General features: G+C 45.8%; 2 protein-coding genes across 2 annotated transcripts; one reads left to right on the top strand and one right to left on the bottom strand.

Annotated features, from left to right (window-relative positions):
- Positions 1 to 2,408: 2,408 nt before the first annotated feature.
- Positions 2,409 to 7,781, bottom strand: LOC306919711 (tyrosine-protein phosphatase non-receptor type 23-like; the record flags this gene model as incomplete). Its single annotated transcript, XM_079496265.1, has 4 exons — positions 2,409 to 4,337; positions 4,851 to 4,906; positions 5,054 to 5,257; positions 5,489 to 7,781. 4 exons carry the CDS (start codon positions 7,779 to 7,781, stop codon positions 2,409 to 2,411), a joined length of 4,482 nt encoding a protein of 1,493 aa, XP_079352391.1.
- Positions 7,782 to 20,541: 12,760 nt separating this feature from the next.
- Positions 20,542 to 21,684, top strand: LOC306919710 (farnesyl pyrophosphate synthase-like; the record flags this gene model as incomplete). Its single annotated transcript, XM_079496264.1, has 1 exon — positions 20,542 to 21,684. One exon carries the CDS (start codon positions 20,542 to 20,544, stop codon positions 21,682 to 21,684), a length of 1,143 nt encoding a protein of 380 aa, XP_079352390.1.
- Positions 21,685 to 24,273: the final 2,589 nt, after the last annotated feature.

The following is a 24,273-nucleotide window of genomic DNA, read 5'->3' as shown; positions in this document are numbered from 1 at the left end:
CAGGGCAGTCAGCCCAGAAGCAGTTGGGTCAGTGGGCTGACTTATGGTGTTATCTCTTTAAATTGGCCTAGCGTGTCTGATAAATCAACACATAGGCCATTAAATGCCTCATTATCCTCAATATTATCCTAATATGATTCATGGTCAGTGGAGGAGGTGGTGACGGTGTTGGTGGGGGGGTCAAGACACGCTGTACCAATGTACGACGGTGAGAGTCACGTCTGATTTATGTCTGCTGCACCGGTCAGCCAGGCTCTTCAGTACAACAGGAGCAGTGTTGGGCAAGTCAACACTAACAGTGCGTCTTAAAAGCCAGACAAATTTTCCGGAAGTGCATTATTTTGTCTATATGGGACCCGGCAACTACCGGCGAACGGCGGCAATAGCAGGCGAACAGGCGATATAGTCGAAAGGTGGGTGGAGGAACGTTGCGCGAAAATATGAAAATAATTAATCTCTTGGACGACATCGTCCAGCAATAGTGGATGATTAGGCGATAGCCAATTAAATTCATGTGTCGCTCGCCGATGTTTCTCCCACTGTTAAAACGCACTGTAATATACAGAACAACACAAACATTATTCATTACTGCTTCCATCACTGAGTGTTTGTTAACTTAATACGAGGACGGTGAATGTCGGGTGTTTCAGATTGACCTCTTTCTTTCTTTCTTTCTTTCTTTCTTTCTTTCTTTCTTTCTTTCTTTCTTTCTTTCTTTCTTCAAACGCCATGTGTAGCTCACCTGTCCATTCAAACTCTAGACGGGCCTGCCCCAACGGGCCCTATAGGGCCCTCATCAAACCCTGTACACTCAAGACACGCTCAATATATGGTCAGACCTCACCAAACCCTGTACACTCACAACACTGCCCCGGCTGCCAGCCTTAGATCTCCATATATGGAGCTGACCTGTTCTGACATTCCTTATGTTGTTCTGACCTCATCAAACCCTGTACACTCAAGACACGCTCCATATATGGCCAGTTTGCAGTCACTCGTGGTAATAATTCCCCTATTCCATTAGGCGTTGCCACCCCAATATTTCCGTAATTTTCGTGTCGTGTACATCCCACAGACAATAACAATAACCACGCTATAGCTTTATAATGACTCGATTTGCAAACAACATTTCTGTCCCGCTACATGTCTTGGAGTCAAATGACAGTTGATGATCCTAGTTTGAGATTTACATTAGACACAAGCCAATAGAGCTTTCATTAGCTCAGTCTGGATTCTCTGAAGACAGATGATCACACTGCCTGCCATCACTGTGTCTGCATCTTTCCTGCATCTTTTCTACTGAGTGTTTGACCTCCTGAATCTTCACTTGTCTCTCATGGATCATCGTCTGGATTTCAGCCTCTGCCGTTGCTTCATATTCTTCTTTCCACTCATGATACCTGAACCATTTCAGAAACAAAACTATTGATAGATAAGTTTGGTCTCTTATAGGTTTCTTAACTAGTGGTCATGGGGTGTCTTCAACCAGTGATGTCTGTCAATAAAATAATGATTAATTGACGTAATTACAGCAGCATATTAATGTAATTTAGGGTTAATCTTCTATGTGTGATCTAATGGTCTGTCTCTCTCTTCTCTTTGACTAATACTCTTCACACTCTGTGTAATCAGCTTTTAAGTCAAGCTGACTGAAATCTGACCTCATCAAACATGACATCAGTCTTGTATGTGGACTGAATCTGAATCCATGAAATCTCCCAGGTTGATGCATCAGATATGGCGGCCGTTGCATCAATATTCTAACATTTATTCCAAAAGCCCTGGCTATTCTAGGAGATTTTAGAATGTGACCAGAGCTTCTGGGTAAGTATGGCAAAGCACCACGTTTGCCATGTTAAAGAATAATGAGAATTGCGTAACTGGGCACACACTTATGAGGCGTATGGTATATTTACAGTGTTTTATAGAAAGAAGAAAAAACAAAAAAACAGACAGACATGTTAACCTTTTATTTTTTATTTGTGTTCTGGTCTGTGTTACCGTAGCAATGAATCCTGTATCCATCACCTTAGGGCAATCATTTTGTCATTCAAATTCCTCCTTCCTTTTCCATACTTCCTAGATTCATGCTTTTCAAATTACTTACTATAGTAATTCAAACTCGCACACAGTCTTCAAATGCAAAAATAATAATAACAAAAATAAATTTAAATAAAAAATAAATAATGGGAAACCCATTCAAATTATATTAATGCATTTGAAGACAATATGCAGAAGTTGTGTACATTGATCGGAACTTTAGTCTTCTCTTGCGCACCTCGCTTTGGAGGTGTGCAAATGTCTTGTTTAAGATCCTTACTTTGTATCATCACATGCCTAATGGCCTACTAGTGCTGATAGCTAAGGGCTAGAGTGATGCTGGGCAATAAGGGGAGAAATGGAAACTGTCAGCTCTTGTTGAGACCCCAGAGTGGGTTCAGGATGCCACTGCTGAGTGGATCGTCTCCTGTATCCTGGCACTGTAGACCTTGGCCTTCAGCCGGTTGCAGGAAACTCTGCTTACTAACCCGTCTTTCCCTGCCCCTTTCCTCCATGGAGAAGGCTGCAGGTGTCATGGAGGCCAGCAGCTCCAGGGATGAAGGATCCGGGGCAGAAGAGAGAGGAGGTGGATTGAAGTTGGGCAATGGCTTTGGGATCGGTTGCTGGCTGGCCAGTTCCCCTTTCATTGGGGAACTGGTTGGGGAGGAGGGGAGCTGGGATGGCTGGATGCCCCTTACCAGAGACAGGACAGGAAGCATGGTGGAGACCTGTTCTTCCAAGGCACAAGGGGCACCAGCATCTATGGAAAGATCTGTAGCACCAGGGATGCTGCTGATAGGCATGTCTCCTCCGAGGACAATATCCTGCTGTGACTCCCGACTGGAGTAAGGCTTCGTGGCTACAGAGTTGGCGGTCTTGCCGCAGGGGACGTTAGTGACACCGTGCCGCTGGAGGACCTGCTCTGCGTGCTTCAGAACGGCCTCATAGCAGAACTTTAGGTGGAGCTTTTCTTGCAGCATGTTCTTCCTTTGCCGTCTCATCTTTGTCACCAGAAAAGGCAGGTCTGGCATTCCATGCCCAGCCTCCAGCTCCTGCAAGGCTGCATAGAGTAGGCAGAAGGCCCCAGTGCGTCCCACACCCGAGCTGCAGTGCACCACAATGGGCATGTGTGAGGGCGTCTGGGGGAGGTAGTGTCCATGAACATTCTGAATGAAACGTAGCAGGTTACCTGAACTGTCCGGTAGACCCAGTTCAGGCCAAGAGGTGAACTGGAGGTGGACGACAGTGCGTCTCAGGCTCTGGTCATCACACTGGAGGCTGAACATGCGCTCCACGTGGGCGGGTGCAGTCTTCTGTGTTGTCAGCGTGAGTGTGATCGGTCCCTGAGAGAGCTGCTGACCGCACTCTGTCGGAAAGTAGTGCGGAACTTTTCCGTTGCTCAGTTCCTGTTCTGACACCAGCATGACCACCAGTGACACCTTCTGTTCGTATACCATCAGCCAGAAGTCGGCTGCCGTGTTAGCGAGAGGAGCCTGTGAGGTGATGAGCCGCGGGCAGTACGGCGACAGCTCCTCCACATAGCTGGCGTTGATGTAGTCATCTTTGCCCGAGCGCAGCACCACGCGGTTGATGTCATAGGGCATGATGTCTTGGTGACGGTTCTTTGTGGTGTAGCAGCGGGCGATTGCGATGGACAGCTGCTGGGCATCTTTCTCCTGCTGGTCATGGAGCTCTTTCCAATGGGCGTCCAGCACGGACAGACCTCTCTCATTTTCCGAGGGGTGTTCAAGGGATTCTACCTGGGCCCTGTAACATTCTAGTTCATCATGGAGTTGGGAAACGCTCTTTGGGCCTTCGTAGGGGTCACTCTGGATTGATGATAAGATGCCTTTAGCGCTCTTCTTGCGCTGCTCCCTATCCTGAGGGTCGGCTTTGATGGGTTGGAGGACATTGGTGGAGGCCCTGGCACCTCTGGGTTGGCTTTCAGGACTAGAGAGGATGTCATCTTTACTGGAGTTGTGGTGCAGGAATTGGGAGACGGAAGGAGAGAAAGCAGAAGCAGAAGTCAATGGAAGTGAAGCTGCACCTCCTGGGGTGGGAGCTGGACATAGTCTCTGCCGAGAGGTCAGTCCCAGAGAGGTGAGGGCAGGAGACAGAGAATGGGAGGGTGAGGGTGGTGTGGTGTTGGGCAGTTGGGTCACTGGGGGATCTCCAGGAGAGCACCGGATGATGTGTTGTGTGGTGTGAGAGACCTGTGAACCATAAGTGCCCATGGTGGTAGGTTGCTGCAGGGCACCTGGTGCAGCAGCATGGTTCATAGTGGAGGCTTGGGGTTGCTGTGAATATGTCATGGGTAGGGGAGCCTGATGATGCAGTTGGGCCATAACCCGAGGAGCTAGTGGCTGCTGAGGAATCAAAAGACGCCCCTGTGGGTAGTTCATTGCTGCTGGCTGTAGAAGCTGGGGTTGACTGAACATTTGCATGGGCTGTTGGGGCATGGGTTGTATGACTACAGACCTGGTCAATTGACCAGGTTGGGGGTGATGTGATGACAGTGAGTTGGATGGCAGGAGCATGGAACTCCATGGCAGGTGCCCCTGACTGCTAGGGCCAATACGAGTATTTTGTGGAAGGCTTTTCCCCCATCTAGGCAGCAATGGCTTATTAGATGTTATGTAAGAATTCTGTGAGAGTGGGGGGAACACCTGACCTGTGGGTGGCATTGGCTGTATGGGACCGGATGCCATTTGCTCTCCTGGAATCATTTGAACCATGTGTGGTAACTTCTGGCTTGCAGAGTGCATGTATGGTTGAGATACAGGTGGCATGACCTGAGAAGTGGGAGGTACCTGAGGGATGACAATGTGTGATAGCACCTTGCCCTGATGTGGCCTTGGCATGGAGCCTGGCATCATCAACATGTGGGGATGTTGCAGGGGGAGGTGTTGTGACTGATAGCCTCTGAGTATTTGAGACTGTAGCTGGTAACCATGTTGAGGATATGGCTGAGGTTGAATGCTTGGGAATGCTTGCTGATACTGGGGAAGCATACCTGGTCTTTGTTGAGGAGTCATGCGATGAAGTGTGGAGCCCTGTTGGGCCTGGACAGGGGTTTGAGGTACAGAGGGGGCAGCTTGGTATCCCTGGGGTGGCTGTCGTTCTGCGCGTTGGGGGTACTGTATGAACACCTCTTCCTGCTGCATGAATGGGGGATATACTGGCATTGATGGTGGTGGTACAGTGTAGCCGGAGGAGGCTGTAGGTGGCACAGGGAGGAGAGAAGATTGAGTGTAACTGGAATTAAAGGCCTGGATGGGATCAACTGCAGTGGTGGAGGGTCGGATAAGAGCAGGGGCCACTGAAGGAAAACAATGACCATGGACACTATTCCCTGGTGCACTAGGCCAGGGATGTGTGATGTGTTGAGATGTGTAGACGTGGCCGACACCTGGGGATAGGAAGGTCTGTGGGTTGGCTATACGAGCACCAGTGGTTGGAAGGGAGGGGGGTTCAGGGGGGAGGCTGTGAAGCTCCTCTGGAAGGTGTCCCTCCTCCAGTGTCTGGATGGCTGTGTTGAGCTGTGCCGACTCTGGGTCGTCCTGGCTGAAAACGAAAACTTTGGGCTGCAGTGAGGGCTTGGGCCTGATGGGCCTTGGTGAAGGCTTTTTCGGCGCATCCATTTCCAGGATGGCTTTCCGTTTCTCTGTTCTGGCTGTACAGGGTGTTTTGACCTTCTGCAACAGGCACACTGCCTTGGCCTCTAGGTCTTCATAGAACTCCTTACCTTCCTGCGATATTTTTATCAGGTCATCGTAGGATTCATAAGAGGCCACCAGTGTTTGGACGGTGGTGTTCCACTGCTGCTTTGTCTGACACAGGCCTTTGCGGACTGACGCAAATTGGACATTTGTCTCAGTTAGGGCCTTCAGGATGTTCACCTGGGCTGCCAGATTTTGGTCGATGTACAGCTTCACTTGGTCATACTTTTTCAGCTGCTCCTCAAACACATGCTTCATGTCCGCTCGTTCAGTCGTGACCAGTGTAGAAGTGATGTCATCCTGCTGGATTAGTTCACGGAGCTGTTTCTCCAGTGAACACCTCTGATCTCGCATCTCCTGCACCTTCCCAAGGATCCGCTTCATGCCTTGGATCACTGCTACATCCGCTTCAGTGAGCTGGGGCTTGGGGAGGGCATCACTCAGGCCATCCAGTGGTCCTCGCAGCAGACGCAGGTTGCTGATGTGTAGGTTCATGGCACGGTGGAGCTCTGTATTGGTGAGGCTGGCCTTGTTGTGAACCTCTGTGTACTTCTCCAGGTCCCTGTGGATCTCAGCCAGAGCTTGAGCCTTGGCTGGCGGGTGCAATTCTGCTTGCCTATTAGCCTCACCTTCCGCCAGCACATCCTGGATCTCCTTCAGGACGGCCTCCACGTTGACGGAGAGACTCGAGAGGTCTTTCATGGACTGGACCAGGCTCTTGCTGATGTCTGGCCTGACACTGAGAGCAGCGCACTTTTCCATCAAAACGGTAGGTATTTGGTTGTACATGTCCAGGTTGTCCTCTGATGCTGGCTCGAGCCCCAGTGAGTCCATAAATTGCTCTAAGCTGTCATTATTGCTTTCTATCTTGGCTATGATGTCACGTAGCAGCTTCGCCTTCTCCTCGCTGTAAAGAGACGAAGCCTCGTGGACTACCATCGGCACTAGCTTAGCGAACAGGTCGGGTCCTGTGACACTGGGATCAGTAGGGTTGACTGGCAGGGCCTTCACCAGGCAGGCACGTTTGACTGACCCCAGTGTCTCCAAAGAAGGAACCGTCTCATGATAGATGAATTCGTTGTCTTTCTTAGCAGAGTTGAACTTGCCCTCAATATCATCCATGGAAACTCTCAATGCCTCATGAACAATGTCTGGTTGACCCTTAGCCAGCTTGATGGCTTCATGGAGTTTGTTTAAAGAGCTTTTCAGGTAGGACAACCGCTCTCCATGGTTCTGCTGTTCCTCAGCTTGTTTCCCCATGTGGAGATGTGCTATAGCAGCAAAGTAATATACCTTCACGTGGAGCAATTTCCTCCAGACGTTCTGGCTTTTGCCCAGCATGGAGGCAGTCTCCGAGTTTTCCAGGATCCTGCAGGCTTCCTTATAGAAATCCATCACCTGCGCACTGATGCGTGCCACCAGGAGGCTATTTGTGTTGCCCAACATGGACTTCTCCAGGAGACACTCCTGGGCCTGGCCCAGCATGAGACTGATGTTTAGCTTGAGGATATGGACACTCATGTCCACGCTGAAGTTGTGGCTAAAGTGGTCGCTTAGGTAAGTGAAAGCCCCAGCTGAGCATTGGAAGTGTGTGCATGAAACTTTCATCCCCTCCTCAGACACCCTACTATCCATAGCTCCCAACATGGAATGCAGGGCACCTATGTTGTACAGCACACAGGCTTGCTCATAGCGGATGTCATCATGGGTGACTGTCTTTCCAGAGGTCTCTTTCCATGAAACCGGCACAGCAGCCTCCTGGCCCGGTTCCAGAGGCACGCGGCTTTGGAGGAAATGCAGTTGACCAAAGTACTTCCTCAGTGTGTTGCATCCCTTAGAATCCCTGGTCACGTTCACTGCACTCTGTCGTAGTGCTTTCAGCTCATTCAGCTGCTCAGTATAATTGTCTGGATTCTCACCGTAGTTCTTTAGGATAAACTGATGGACAGACGGGCTAAACTGGAACTCCCCGGCCTCTTTCAGATTAAAATGGAACATCGGCATGCGGGAAACCGTCTCCATTTCGGCTGATTTACACGGTGTGTCAATATTGATAACGGACCGGCATCCGCATAGGCTTGGTTGCTTTTCCCAAAAAATCTTCAAGCTATTGTGTGTGTGTTCCAATTTATACGTCGACAGACATCAGTCATTTATGACATATCTATAAATTGTGACTCTATATTTGGTATTCAGCCTGATCTGATTACCATACACTTCCATTATAAAGTATATAAGTTAAAGGTAAGGGATGTTTTTGCAAAAAAAGAAAGAAATAATAATAACAATAATAATAATAATAATAATAATAATAATAATAATAATAATAATAATAATAATAATAATAATAATAATAATAAATTAAAAAGTAGAGAGATAACATTTTCTGAAATTAATGAGCAATGTAGAGTGTTTATTCAGTAACAGGGATCTCCACATCTCTCTCTCTCTCTCTCTCTCTCTCTCTCTCTCTCTCTCTCTCTCTCTCTCCAGATCTTTAATGAATAGAAAATAAATTTGACATTTTAGCCTATTTTAGTTATTGTTACGTTTTAGTTCCTTTTAGTTCCTGTGTGTGTGCGTGCGTGCGTTGACTGCATTCGTGCGTTCATGCATGCTTTTATCCTATTTTGTATGTGGTGTCAGCCCGTTGCTGAGGATGGATTTGCAGTACAATGAAAACCCTCCCGGTGAGTTTTGTTCTTAAAGCCCTTCGGGACACAGAGTACAATATGTTCACTGAAACCTCATCTTTAAGAAACACCGTGCCTTAATCCTTGCTCAGCTAAATTCTCTCTCTCACTCCAAAAAATCCATAAAATAAACAGGAATATGTGATGGAAAGAACAGAATACCATGGCTCTGAGTGGATCTGCTGTGAGGTACAACGGCTCCATGCTTGGAAATACCCTATAGCTCTCTGCCCATCTTTATAATGTCTTCCCTCTCTGGAACCATTGTTGTATCATTCTTTAAGAGAAGAGGAGAGGAGAGGAGAGTGGGATGGTTACAGGGCTCGCGGGGAGTGGAATGAGTGTATAGGCGAGGGGAGGAGGGGAGGGGAGGACATGAGAGGAGAAGAGTCAAACACAGGGCATTGCATAGAAATCCATCTTCTTCTACATGCAGCAATGTGTGTATGTCTGTCTCTGTGTCTGTATCTATGTAAGCACGGAAGTACCGTCACACACAAACACACACACACGCACACACGTACAGTACAGTACAAGTACAGTAGCCTACAAGTACAGTAGCCTACAAGTACAATACACCACACCACTCAGTTCAGATGGGTCTGATTTTGGAAACACCCCAGCTGATGTGTCATGACTTGTGGTGAGCTTGTGGGTTTGCTATTTTCGTTGAAAGCTCGCCCCAGAATAGGAATGCTATAGGGCAGTGGTTCCCAAAGTGGGGTCCGGGGACCCCCAGTGGTACTTCAGGGGGTTCCAGGGGGTCCCCAGCTAAATGATAGTTTGGAACCAAAATGGGCCCTTATGGGTCTGTAACTCTGAGAGCGTACAAAAACGGACCTACATTTCTGACAATAAAGTATTCAATCAGTCCAGATAAGAGTCAGCGTTCACTATAGGCTCTCACGGCACACGCATGCTGCATACGCATGCCAAATAACTCTTTGGCAGACTACCTCCGCAAGTGGTCTGATGAAATATACATCACCATTTAGCAAAACATATCTCCAAGCTAACAACGCCTTGCTATTCGACAGGTTGTTACTTTAGGATCTGTTTTTCCTCATGTTTTCAACAGCTCCTCCCCCTTTTCACTGGACACACAGACAGAGTAGCCTTCGGCCCCAGCCTTAAAGGACCACTTCACCACTTTTTAACCTATCTTCATTTAATAGGTCCTCACTAATAATCATGATAACATGGCACGATTTTTTTCTACTCAGTCTGTGTCTCATAGGAGGGCTGTGGGCAGTTTAGAAACCGTCTTCCAGTGACATCATCATTAGGCACATTATTTTTTAAACAAGATTGTTTTACAAAAATGTTTAGATTTTCATTATCGTGAGAACGATGGCTTCCATTTTCGCATTGCAACTTTTCAGGACTAGAAAGCCTGCAGTTTTTATTAGCTTGTATTCCCCATCGATGATGTCACTGGAAGACGGTTTTTGAACTGCCCACAGCCCTCCTATGAGACACAGACCGAGTAGAAAAAAATTGCGCCAAAACGCGATGGTGCGCGTTTTTCATTGCTAGAAATGCCAAAACGCGATGGTGCGCTTTTTTCATCGCTAGAAATGCCAAAACGCGATGGTGCGCGTTTTTCATCGCTAGAAATGCCAAAACGCGATGGTGCACGTTTTTCATCGCTAGAAATGCCATAGTATGGACCATACTATAGTATGGACCATACTATAGTATCATAGTATGGACCATACTATAGTATCATACTATAGTATCATACTATAGTATACTGTAGTATGATACTATAGTATGGTCCATACTATAGTATGGACCATACTATAGTATCATAGTATCATACTATAGCATAGACCATGCAGGTTTTTCATCGCTAGAAATGCCAAAACGCGATGATGCGTGTGAATTTGTTGCGTGCGTGCTTGTTTCGTGCACACGCCCGCAATTCTGTTTAGTTTAGTTTTTGTTACGCTTGTGTTGTTGCACCCCATGCAGACCTGTCCTTGATCCAGGCAACAACATGTGCATTCATCGCTGCCCGTTGTTCCCTAAATCGACATCGGCCTTACGGCCTATGGAGCTGGTCAGGACATGGACAGTCACGCTGTTCCAACGGGGAAAACAATCAACCCACTATACCTGAATCTCAATATGATTATACGTTTTTAAGGAAATTAATAAAAAAAAATTAAACGATGCAATACTGCCTCATCAAAGTTGGTGTTGTGACTTTAGATATTGTCAATAATGAGAAGGAGAGAGGTGATGGAGTTTTAGCAGACAGTATGAGGGTCCAATGGAGTTAAGAGGTTTTGTCCAATGCGTTTTTTTTATTACTTTCCATTGGTTCAATATTTTCGAAACAACACACAGACGTAAAGGGTGTTCAATAGCACTGATTTATGGAATAAAATCAAAAACCTCAAATATGGAGTTATGAGGTTTCCTCTGGACAGCAACGACACTGTTTATGCTCTATGTCGGCCTGTTTGGCGACAACGTGCGGAAGCGACACACACGCACACAGTTTCTCTTTGTTACTCTCCGTCTCTCTCTCCCCGTCTCTCAAACTGTACAGAGCCAGAGAGAAGAGAGAAGACAGGGGATGGTTAAAAATGCTTTGTAATGTGTGCACTGTGCAGAATGCATGATACCCGGTCTTATATCGCACACAATTATGTCATTCAAACTCTCTCTCTCTGTCATTTTCACAGTCTGATTATCCATGCCTTGTGCCAGTTGTTATCATTGATCAGCCAATAATCCAATTTTACAACTTGAAATGTAGCATACATACACACTGTTTCTCTTTGTCGCTTATACGTCTGTCTCTCCCCATCTCTCAAGCTGTACAGAGAGAGTGAGAGAGAGAGAGAGAGAGAGAGAGAGAGGTTAGAGCCTCAGATACATGATCACATGACTACAGCAATAAGACGTATAGCGATGTGGGTTGGACAAATAACCTGTAAGAATATTAGCATGAAATGTATATTGCAAAAATCCGTCTAATGGCTGCACTATAACAGGCCACTTTGAAAATAATTGTGGTGGATCTTCTTCCTCGGTTTTCACGCCCATCGGTCCAGCTGTGCCTGAGATTAGCTGCTCACAGACAGACAGACAGACACAGAGACAGAGACAGACTGACTGACTGACTGACTGACTGACTGACTGACTGACTGACTGACTGACTGACTGACTGACTGACTGACTGACTGACTGACTGACTGACTGACTGACTGACTGACTGACTGACTGACTGACTGACTGACTGACTGACTGACTGACTGACTGACTGACTGACTGACTGACTGACTGACTCACTCACTCACTCACTCACTCACTCACTCACTCCCAGGAGCGAAGACATACCTCGCCTGTGGCCATTGCGGCCTCTGGGATAGCAACAACGTTAACCATTGTTTGGGCCCTGCTCAACACTCAATCTCAACTTACGCAGCTTTATATATTTAGATAGACCCCTAGGTCTATCCTACGGGGCCCAGCACCCCCTAGCCATGCTGTTATCAAATATCTCTTCTAATGCATGCATCCATTACTCTGAGCTTCACTTCTAACTCTGAATATCAAGTGGATCTCTGCAGTCGGAGGCAGGAATAGAGACTAATGACTAAGACTCTGCTGCCAGTTTGTCTAAATGTGTTTTAGTAGAAAAGCATCAATCACAATAGACTCTTTGTCTCCTGCGGTGAATGTCCCCTTCATAGAGACGTGCATGATTTAAAAAACCACAGTGGTGTCACTGTGGGCTTTCCATCTTAGTAAGAGGTGGACGTGAGCACTATCCAGTATCCACAGCCATCCACAGTCTGGCAAACAGCAATGTTCAAAATGTTCTTATGAAGCTGGTCTTCAAGTTCACAGGACAGTAACATACAGTACTTCCAGACGTTCGAGACAAGCTAAACACATAACTTGTTCAGAGCAGAGAAAACAATGCAGAATGAATATAATCCTTAACATTGTAACTAGTGATGGGAGATGAATCAGCAAACACATCGGTATCGGCCCGATTCTAGTTGTTTTTAGATTAATCAGCATCGGTTCGATTAATCAATCAGACCGATTAATTAATCGGTCCGATTAATCGGTCTGTCTTTACGGAGTACGGCGAGATCGCCCCGGCGACCGCAGAGAGGCGCCGCGCCCACGACGGGCGACTCGCATTCAACGCCGGCAACACGGCCAACCACGTCTTTACCCTGCCCTCCCTCAGGGACGTCGTGCGGAAGCACGTCGTGCACCACGTCGCCCACAAGAAGGTCCCCTCAATGGATGTGCGGGGGGCGGATGGTCGTGCCGGACGAGCCAAACGGGATCAAGATGGAGAAGTTTGTCTTCGACAGCTTCCAGTTCGCCGAGACGTTTGCGGTGTACGAGGTGCTGAGGGAAGATGAGTTATCTCCCCTCAAGAATGCAGACGGAGGTCCGGATGGCGAGGACACGCCCACGACAGCCAGACACGCCGCTGGGTTCTCGGCGCTGGGGGGCACTTCATCGACGAGAACGGCACCCGTGTGACCGTCGTGCCCGGCCCGGAGGATGACGGAACGGATCTGCCGATGACATGTGAGATCTCCCCACTGGTGTCATACGGAGGGGAGGGTCTGGAAGAGAGTCTGGGGAGAACATCATCAATAATAAATAGTAACTAGAAAAGTCGCAATTTTTATTTTGCAAAGTGTGGTTGCCGCAGTTATTGTCACACTTTAACGCTTGAATAATTATTGGTCTTTTGACCCTTTGCTACAACCTCTGTCCAATTCTCCTTGACTCTCTTGAAAAGTAATTTGAAAATTCAACGCTTGAATAGTTTGGTCTTCTGCCCCTGCAAGGGAATTTATGTCTTTATTAGTGTGGTTTCCCTTTGGACAACCACACTAATAATAATAAACATTGGAAACAACATTATAGTTACTCCCCCGCAACCTGAACACGATCATTCATCGGCACAATAACGGCAGCAATAACAATAACGCCCACATACGCGTTCGCGCACACCGACGCACGCACACGCACAAACTAGGTTTTACAGGAAAACTATAACTCAATGACACCATACTGTATATTGTGTGCTTAGAAAACTGACTGAAATTATAACTCACACAAACAGTGTTGCAGAGCAGAGACTATTGTTTTTTGGGTGGGAGGGTGGAATGACAAATCTAACTATTTTAAAGGAGACAGAAAGATGTGGAATAATGTATCTTAATCATCTCCATGCTTAATTACTACAACTGTACAGGTAGTAAGAACAGAATGATAGATTGTACCGTAAGCTTTGCTTCTCGTCTCTTGTGTTGTCATCAGTTCCATCAGTTTCCTACCCCACCATGTTGTACACAATACAAGGACAGTGATGTCCTTGACTTTCTCATTGCTCCTCTTTTATTTGACATTATTAATCTAGAGTCCTACATATTGTTGTGGCCTGAACTGCCAGACTGGATTGTTTGGTGTTTCCTTTTTTTCTTGGCCACTCTAATAAATGACATCCGCATGCACTCACTGCCATTCTTCATTGTCCTGTAGAAACAAGTGCAGACCTAAGAAAATCAACTTGACTGTTTTTCTTATGTACCATCTAGTCTGTTTAGTGTTTAATGAGGAAGAGCATTGGAATATTTCATGTTTTAATGTCAATTTGTTCATAGCCTACCTCCACATTTCTCATGGGGAATGTGTCTGCGCACGTGTGTGTGTTTGTGTGTTTGTGTTTGTGCTTGTGTTTGTGCGTGCGTGCACGTGTGCTATCCTATTGCAAAATGCCAATTCTATCGATAATTCGGCAACATTTGACATTCAGAGGAGTTGGTGAGTTTGGGGGGGTTATAGTGTGCTTCCACCCCCCTCGAGACAGTGAAGAGAAGTCAATGCTGGACAGAATGTTATGGGTGGGATCAAGAAAAGAAACATCTTGCAAAATTCAACTAAATCCTAGGTGAGAACAGAGTTCGCCCCAACATTATTAGTACACTACACCTCTCGAACATCCACAGCCACGCTGGGAAAGAATGTGGCCATGACATGCACTGTGGCTGTAAAATCTTAACCCATTTAGACCTGAGGCCGATTTTTAAAAAAAAGGCTTCTAAGCAGCAAACCTATGTTCCTATGTCAGTAGTGCTCAACCTTTTCCATGTCAAGGACCCCCGGAATTATCTGTATTTGGCTGTGGACACCCATCTGACAATAGTTCCATGGACCCCCCCCAGTAGCAAAGATTTGAGTTAAACGAATGCTGCTCTGAAAGAATATATATTCAAAGATTTGAGCCACATTTTCACGATTTTTCGTAGCGTGGTACTCGGTGCCACGCTATGAGCTTGTAGATCTGCTATTTTTCAATAGCTATTGTCACACTTTGCCCTATAGTGTGGGTAGTGTTTGCCGAAAATATAAAGCACATGTAGGAAGAACAGCCAAAAGTTCTTTATTCACCTTTTCACAGATCAAAACTGAACAAAGGTTCAGTTCAGTACATAGCAACTGGGCAGGTTGGCCCTAGGTCCTCACACCTCTGCAGTCCTGCATTGACTAACTGGCAGTGGGAAGTCTCCCTACTTATATAGGCTAAGCCCCTCCCACGGACCATACCAACCCTAAATTGATTCCACAATTTCCCCAGTTACTCAATGTCCAGAGACATCACATTTCATATACACACATTTAAAGTGTTACATAATATTCCACACATTATATACAAAATGATAAACGCTAAACAAACCCTCATACTGTTGGTATGTTCCCCACACCCCACAGCTGATAGTTGCTCCCTGCAATGGAGTCAACCAATTATCAATCAACTTGAATCAAGCATCAAATAATATATATATAAAGTTCAATTCAGTGTCAGTGGCACAGTGAACTGCCACAGCTATATAACATAATGCTTAAAACACCAAAAGTGCATCCACACTTTTGTCTTCAATGTTTGTGTTTACGCAATGTTTGTGTTTACACAAACCCTCAAAGCTGGACATAGGAGGGCCGGGGCTGGTGTAGCCTGGCTAATAAGCCAGACTCAAATCACACTGTCGTGTGGTATTTGAGTCTGGAGATGCTGTGTATCTTGTTTCCCGGGGGGCGGGTTCAAACATTTTCTCTTTGACGCAATTGGTCAGAGCTACTGTCAGTCAAAGGTCTCAAGCGTTGAACGTCACTGTACCAAAGCCCGCCCATATTGCATACCGTGTCCCGATTGGCCACACCAGTTCTCTGGTGTAGGAAATGGGTGTACAATTGAGCCTCTCCAGACCGTAATCCGCCGGCAGGCAATTTTTTTTTTGCCAACGGCTGATTCGGTCTGGCTTATTAGCCAGGCTAGGGCTGGTGCCCCTCAAAAAGGATACAAATAAAAACTTCCAGACTGCAGAGCTGCAGTTTTGCAACCAACATAAGGAACAGTCATGTTTTCCATACATTAGGCATGGTTAGCTGGATGCTGACAGCTGACATTAAGGTTTTTTTTTCAACGGGCCCCTAGTAATTCATTGTTAACGAAAGGCGAGCAGGTCCCATGTGTCGCGGTCATGCCTGTCTCATACACATGCCCACTGGGGGGTGAATGGTCATGCCTGTCTCATACACATGCCCACTGGGGGGGTGAATGGTCATGCCTGTCTCATACACATGCCCACTGGGGGGTGAATGGTCATGCCTGTCTCATACACATGCCCACTGGGGGGGTGAATGGGCTCATGATAATGATATTCTGTTCTGGCCTAGCACTCTTCTTTGAGGCTAGGGCGTGTGTCAGGTTGGTACCACATACTGTACATGATGGAACACGCAATTCATTTTCATTTTATGCTGTCAATAGTTACATTATTGTTAAACATCTGCATCTGTTCATTTACAAGAAGTCTACACAATTAGAGAATTGTTATTTTGATTAACATTTGCCTGTTGTCTCCCCTAATGGTATCACATGAATATTGAATACAGCATGGAATTGTGGACAAAATCTTATCCAACGAAAATATAATATTGTACGTTTTGGGTCTGTGAGGTTAAATCTCATCAAATGGTGGTCCGTGGCTCCAATGCTGAATGAATAATGGACCTTGATATGAGACGGGTTGAAAACCACTGCTCTATGCCATTGTGTGATAAGCCTTTTCTTTCACTTAGTCTCGGACTGATTTGGTGTAATGAAATCCCTGCTACTACATAGTATTAGCTAACTAATATAACCATTAAAGTGTCTTATGATTATTCATCATCATACTATTAATATGGTTAAAATATAAATATAAGATAAAGATAAAGAAAACTTTATTGTCCAATACATTTGACATAAAATGGAAATGTGTCTTTGCATGGCACACCGGCAGTCAGTTTACAACAATAAAAACATTACATAAAATTCACAATGCATTAAAATATTATATAAAATGCATTCCCATAACGCAGCAACAGTGATCATGGGCTGTGGGGATTAGGTGGTAACCTGACTCCGCCAGATGGGGCAGCAGAGAGTACACTCCTCCTGCTCCCATCTGGGAACTCTAGCAGCTTCTAGCAGCAGCTTCTAGCTTCTAGCTGCTGCTGATTGGCCAGGCCGTTTTGTGGCTGGGCATCAAGCCTGCCTGAGAGTTCCCAGATGGGAGCAGGAGGAGTGTACTCTCTGCTGCCCCATCTGGCCGAGTCAGGTTAATTAGGTGGTGGAACTATTTTGTCTTATTTAAAATGTCCACAGCAGTTGGCACAAACAAAGTTTTGAATTAAACCCTTTTTTTGCTAATTTCACTCTAAGCCTCCTGTCTGATGGTAACAAGTCAAATTCAGGGCGAAGATGGTGGGTAGAATCATTATGATATTTGGTAGCTTGTAAGAGCGTGTGTGTCTGTGTCTCTCTCTTCCTCTCTCTCTGTGCGTGCATGCGTGCGTGCGTGCGTGCGTGCGTGCGTGCGTGCGTGCATGCATGCACATGTGTGTGTGCGTGTGTCCTTCAGGAACTAAACATACATCAATAGGCACGACAGAAATGGGTTGTGCCACGTGTTCTCCACTGCAAGGACAGCTGGTATGGTTTCTACGCTACACAGGACGTAAGTGGGTTAGAGTATAGTCGCTGATAGCAAATGGGTTAACGACGTACGTCTCTGTTAAAATGGAGACAGAAGTAGGTTAGCTGTAAGTAGCTATTATGATTCTACTCACTTGAAAAATACCACTATAGGCCACATCAATGAACTACACACAGAGCACACACACTTGTTTTTCCAGGTTCCAGAGATGGAGCTGTCACTGTTGCCACCAAACAGAACGCTGGCGAAGCCATTCTTTCTGAGTTTGTCGAGACGCTGGAACAAAGTGGAACATACCTGTGATGAGGTTTGACGATTAATGATAACTGACAACATTTTGATGAGATTGTGCTGAAGCACCAGCATTTTTGCCAAACTTTTAAATTTAAGTTTAAGTTTGTTTTAACTGGCACATTCACTTCACCAGTGAGGAAATCCAATGATAGGTTTGCATGATCCTGTTGAAATTAATATTAAAAAAGGTTATGCGACAGCCAAACTCCGTCCATACCTGTAGTTTATGACATGTTCATGCAAACCTTCATGGAAAAGGGAACCACAGGAATGCACAGAGCCTATAATAAGTGAGTGAAAGGGCAGATTCACATTTAAGGCATTTTGATTGATCAGCTCATGTATTGAGGACAATATTAGCCCTTTGCTAAATCCCACCCCAAAAAGCGATTGTCCAATGCCAATCCAAATAGTTTAGCAACTGTTGCTATATGCAGGTCAAGCTTTCGCCATCTCATAGCTGTCAATGTTATTTTGCATGGCTCATGTGTTGTTGAACATATACGTGGCTTAACGTCGAGAAAGTTAACGACTGACCCACCCAGGTGATGGCAATAATACTAATGACCGTAGTCTTTCCGTGCAACATGAAAACTCATGTCAGTAGTCGTTAAAAGTTGATTTCTCCCTCTGTCATTTCCTCGTATTTGTAGTTTATTGAAATAATGTCATGCACATTTGCCCAGTGTGTAGCCTACTTCAGGCCTGGTTGACTTGATTTAGAAGACATTTTGAAGCCTTTGCTACTGAAATTATGGATTATTTATATGGAGAAATCCCATAATTTTAACATGCATCTCTATAGAGCGTCGCAGTACCGCCCCCTTTCATGACGACGCCAGGCCCAGGAAATGAATCACAATGCATTTTTCCCATAGACATTTCAAAAAGTATTTATTTAAAGACCTTTTAAGCGTCGTACGAAGCCAACTCGAGTCATGACAAGTCATGACAACACACACAATATTTTGGACCAAACAAATAATTACATAGAAAAAAACAAAAAAAATGTGTTTTTTTCTACTTTCTAATTCTTTGTTTGGCCCGAAAAATTGTGTTTGTTGTCATGATTTGTCACGACAAGAGTTGGCTTTGTCCGTGGCGTAAACGTCTTTAAATAAATACTTTCTGAAATGTCTATGAGGAAAATTAACGGAGAATCATTTCCTGGGCCATGGTAGGGGGCGGGACTGCGACGCTCTATGGGGGAGAAAGACAGCGTCTCCTCGCTGCTAATGTGCCTATTGGACAAGGACGGGTTGGGGAGGGACTTAGCGAAGGGCTAATTGATTGATTGTTCACATTAAAGACTGCCAGATCGGGCAGTAGATGACTCTTTGAGTGTCTTTGAGTCCCGTACCAAATAGACTCCGCCGGCCATCAAATTATTGACTTATGACAAAAACAAAACAATCGCTATGAATTCAAGGCTTCATGTAATTGATAGGAAATAAGTAATTTCTTGGGTTAACAATTTTTCGTGTTCATTTCAACACTGGTGGTGAGCATGGTGGACTTCACACTGGGGTCCCTCGGGGAATTTGATTGGTTGTGGACAGACAAACACACACACACACACACACACACACACACACACACACACACACACACACACACACACACACACACACACACACACACACACACACACACACACACACACACACACACACACACACATTTTAATCATTTATTTATGTCCCCATAAGAGATACAATACAAGGACACAAATATTTACAAGGTGCTGTACAGAGTGCAATCAGCAAATCCCGGACAAATACCCACACACCCTTCAGGGGTACAAGTAACAGCGTCTTCGCCATATTTGGCGGCTACCGATAGTGGAAGAGATTGCACAGAATTTCGCAAGCCGTTTAGCTGCTTTTTTGGCATCCCAAGCCTCTTACAACCAAAACTGTGTACGTGTCCTAGGCTGCCGAAGATGAACACAAGTAGATTGCACCTATAGCCTAGCTCTACGATGGTCTGGAGGAGCGGCTGGTATTTAATGACTTTGGTCATAAAGGCTTCCTCTAAGCTAGAATCAAAGGTGCAGGCCACTTCAAGAATGAAAACTGAACTGTTCATTGACCATAACAACATCTGGTGTGTTAGCAGAGAGATGTGCAAAACACACACACACACACACACACACACACACACACACACACACACACACACACACACACACACACACACACACACACACACACACACACACACACACACACACACACACACACACACACACACACACGCGTGCAGAGATATTTCACAAATATGTTATGCAATTTAGGCATTTAGCAGACGCTCATAATCCAGAGCGACTTACATTAAGCAAGAACAAAAAGCATGGCAATACATTACATACATAAAAAGTAGTTCATGAAACATGCCTAAGCTAAGAACGTAACAGTGGAATATCTATATAATGAAACTATACATATAAAGTTATAAACTATACATATATACTATACTATGCTATACATATGTACTGTACTATGAAGTGCTATGACTATATACAATGCAATTCTAGTGTTGGAAATCCCTGATACCATAATGATGACATCAGGGATTTCCATATATGGGCATTAGTTGATTTATATATACGAATGACTCCACACCGGTCACTGCGCCCCCTCACTTTACTCAGCCATATGTGCCAGATCTCGTCATTTATCAACCTGTTCTCACTTTGATTCAGAGAGCCGATCCGTCGACACCTCTGGTAACACTGTGTTGTTCCATTCTTCTCCAGTGCTCATGGGAAACAGCGTCTCAAACGGGACTAAGGCCTCCTCCTCGTGTGCCTATTCGCTGCAGGGGGACAGCGCCTCTGACGGGACCCTCGGTGAAAAGGCTCTGCCGTCGGACCCCCAACTGTTCCAGGATCAGTTCGACGAGGTGGTCACGGAGCTCACGGAGAGAGACATGACCGACCCCGCGCTGGCCGACGCCCTGAGCCGACTGAGAGATGTGCTGGTGTACAACGCCCCCGGGGGCAAGAGGAACCGAGGCCTGTCCGTGATCGGCTCGCTGAGGAAGCTCGTCCCGCCCGCCCAGCTCACCCAGGATGCCGTGCGGCGAGCGCTGCTGGTCGGCTGGTGCATAGAGCTCCTGCAGGCGTTCTTCCTGGTGGCCGACGACATCATGGACAGGTCCGTGACCCGCCGGGGACAGCCCTGCTGGCACGAGAAGGACGGCGTCGGTCTGGACGCCATCAACGACCTGTTCCTGCTGGAGCACGCCATCTACAGGCTGCTGAGGAGACACTGCCGGGAGCAGCGCTACTACGTCCACCTCCTGGAGCTGTTCACGGAGACCTCCTTCAAGACGGCGTTGGGCCAATCGTTGGACCTGATGACGGCGGCTCCTCCCGGTCAGACAGACCTCGGCAGGTTCACCATGGAGAGGTACAAGGCCATCGCCAAATACAAGACCGCCTTCTACTCCTTCTACCTGCCGGTGGCCGCAGCCATGCACATGGCGGGAATCGAGAGCGAAGAGGAGCACGGCGACGCCAAGCGCATCCTGCTGGAGATGGGTGAGTTCTTCCAGATACAGGACGACTACCTGGACTGCTACGGAGACCCGACCGTCACCGGGAAGGTCGGGACGGACATCCAGGATAACAAATGCAGCTGGCTGGTGGCCACGGCCCTGCAGGGGGCGATGACGACCCCGGAGCAGAGAGTGGAGCTGGAGGCGTGCTACGGCCGCCGCGACGACGCCAGCGTGGCGAGGGTGAAGCGTCTGTACGGCGAGTTGCAGATGTCGTCTCTCTACCGCGAACACGAGGAGCAGAGTTACCGACGGCTGCAGAAGCTTATCGCCCAACACGCCCATAATCTTCCTCATGACGTCTTCCTCGACTTTGCCAAGAAAATCTACAAGAGGAACAAGTGATTTGAAGATTGTGGATATACAGTACCATATATTTTACAATAGCTTCCATCTGAACCCATACTCAGATTTTTGGACTTAAAGCTTGGAGCTGTAGGAAATACTTAAGCAATATTACACGAGAGGGAGTTCATTATCATCATTAATGCACGCATGCATGCGGTTCCGAAGGGTATTGCAGAAGTGGCTTGTAGATTTTGAATAATTTGTGAAAATGTGGCCGCAAATCATTGAATATATATTCTTTCGAACGTTTTTAACTCAAATCTTTGTTTCTGGGGGGTCCTTGGAACAACATATTTTCAGATGGGGGGGCCGCGGCCAAATACAGATATTTCTGGGGGTTCTTGACATGAAAATGGTTGAGCAATGAGCACCACTGACATAGAAACTTTCTGAAAACTGAAAAAGACATTTTTGTAGAATCGGCCTCAAGTCTAAACTAATCATACTAACATTTGGGGCAGCCCCGCTATAGTAGAGGTCCCGGACCCCTGAGACCCATGGACTGCAGCAATACGTGTTCTCAAACATTTTTGGCTCGGGTCACGCCTATAAATAACCTTTTCATTCAAGGCACCCCTGAATTACATTGTTACTTTATAGCATCTTTGTCATATAACGGTACGAAATATGTAAGTCTTTACCCCCTCAAAAAATCACACCCATGTGAAGTGAGGGGCGCTGATATATTAAAGTCTAACTCATGTTGATTAGGTGACGTAATGGTGATGTAAAACAAACGGTACTAACAAAAACCTTAAATGCCATTAACAATAAAGAGACAATATGATGTAAATGACACATTATGACGTACATTTTCCCTTCATTGTCAATGGCTATTTTTCAATAGCTAAAGTATAATATAATGCTTAAAACACCAAAAGGGGTTCTCATCGAATGGGTTAAAACCCATGAAGCATTCCTATTCAAAAATAGACAATCCACAAGCTCACAATGCGTCACGTTGTGAGCTTGTAGAAACGGAACTGAATTTCCTTTTTCACATCAAAGTCAAGTTTAGAACATTATTAAAAGTATTCTGAGGCACCTGTGGACTTGTGTCTTTGCGTCAAGGCTCTCACTTTGAGACTCCCGCCACTAGAGAGCAGTGGTGGAACGTAACTTACGTACTTCTACTTAAGTAGGCTACTGTACTTAAGTACAATTTTGAGGTATTTGTACTTTACTTGAGTATTTCCAATTTCCAGTCGCAACGCATTGTGAGCTTGTAGATCTGCTATTTTCAATCGATTTTGTACACATTTTGAACTTTTGAAATGGCACATTCTGCACAATGAGTACTTTTACATTTGATGCCGATACTTTTGTACTTTTACTCAAGTACATTTTCAATTCCGTACTTTTACTTGTAACAATTAAGGTAGTTCTAAATTGCAGTATTGGTACTTTTACTTAAGTAAAACCATTGAGTACTTTTTCCACCACTGCTAGAGAGCATCAGTACAAGGATATGCTCTCTACTACTACCATAAAAGTAGAAAGAACAATGATGTCCTTGATCCATATAATCATGTAAAGGCATTAGCATGCATGGAGAGGTCTTCATTTATCTTAGAATCATGTTTTTGAGTGCCTGATGGTAATTTGGTGGCAGGCTAGGCCCTTAATTGGCATAGAACAGTGCCTTAGGGCATTGTCACAGTCATCCTTTTAAAGTCAGAACCAGAGCTGGTTAGGCTGTTGCATTATAGCAGTTCTAATTATCATAACGGCGAGATAGGAAATGTGTAGATTCTTCCTTTTGTTCATGTCATCACATTCAGATTCAGTTAATTTATGCATCATTTTCTCAACTGCTGATTTTGTTGTTGTTGCAGACTAATCGTAGATCGGCACCAAATGCGTCTTGATCCTCCATCAACATGTGACATGTGACCTTAGGCTTAGAGTATATATTAATAGAGACGGCACTGGATTTCTCCTCCCATCCACTTGCATTAAGTTGCTCAAAAGCGCATGAGGCGATTTCACTCAAACACATGAACGCGCTGTGCCGTTTTCATCATTGCGCCATTTGCGCGCGTTCACGTATGAAACAGCGTCCACGACGTGTCATGGGCCCAATAACATGAACGTGCGCAATGATAGTCAACGGACCAGCGCTGGCTCGAGCTGCAATGACACATTCAGCCACTATGTCCATTTCGCCTCAGGGTTTCTTCCGGGTGCCGTCTCTATTAATATATACTCTAAGCATGTGACACATAGCATGTGTGTGAGATGCCATAGACATAGGTTTCCCAAAGGGACCATGCTTAGCGAGTGGGCGTATGGTTCTTATGGGCAGTCTTCAACAACACTGTGAGCATAGATTCATCAGCGATGGTGAATGTAAAACCATGGTGTAAATAAAAAGCCTTGTGGTAGGCGGCAGCATGCGTTCATGTAGCCTATATATGTATAAGATATAACCATCACGTGGCGCGCCTGCATGCCTCTGCATGCGGCTGCCTGTCAGCCTGTTTGTAAAGCGTTATTCATAGTCTGGATTTTCGGTGGTTAGCTGACCACCGAACTACAACATGACGTCATGAGCCGCGGTGAAGAGCAAACCACCGCCCTTCTCTC

Source organism: Electrona antarctica (genome assembly GCF_951216825.1).
Source record: "Electrona antarctica genome assembly, chromosome: 3".
Taxonomy (NCBI): domain Eukaryota; kingdom Metazoa; phylum Chordata; class Actinopteri; order Myctophiformes; family Myctophidae; genus Electrona; species Electrona antarctica.
The sequence above is the reverse complement of the archived record's forward strand: the minus strand, read 5'-3'. Positions and strand labels throughout refer to the sequence as shown.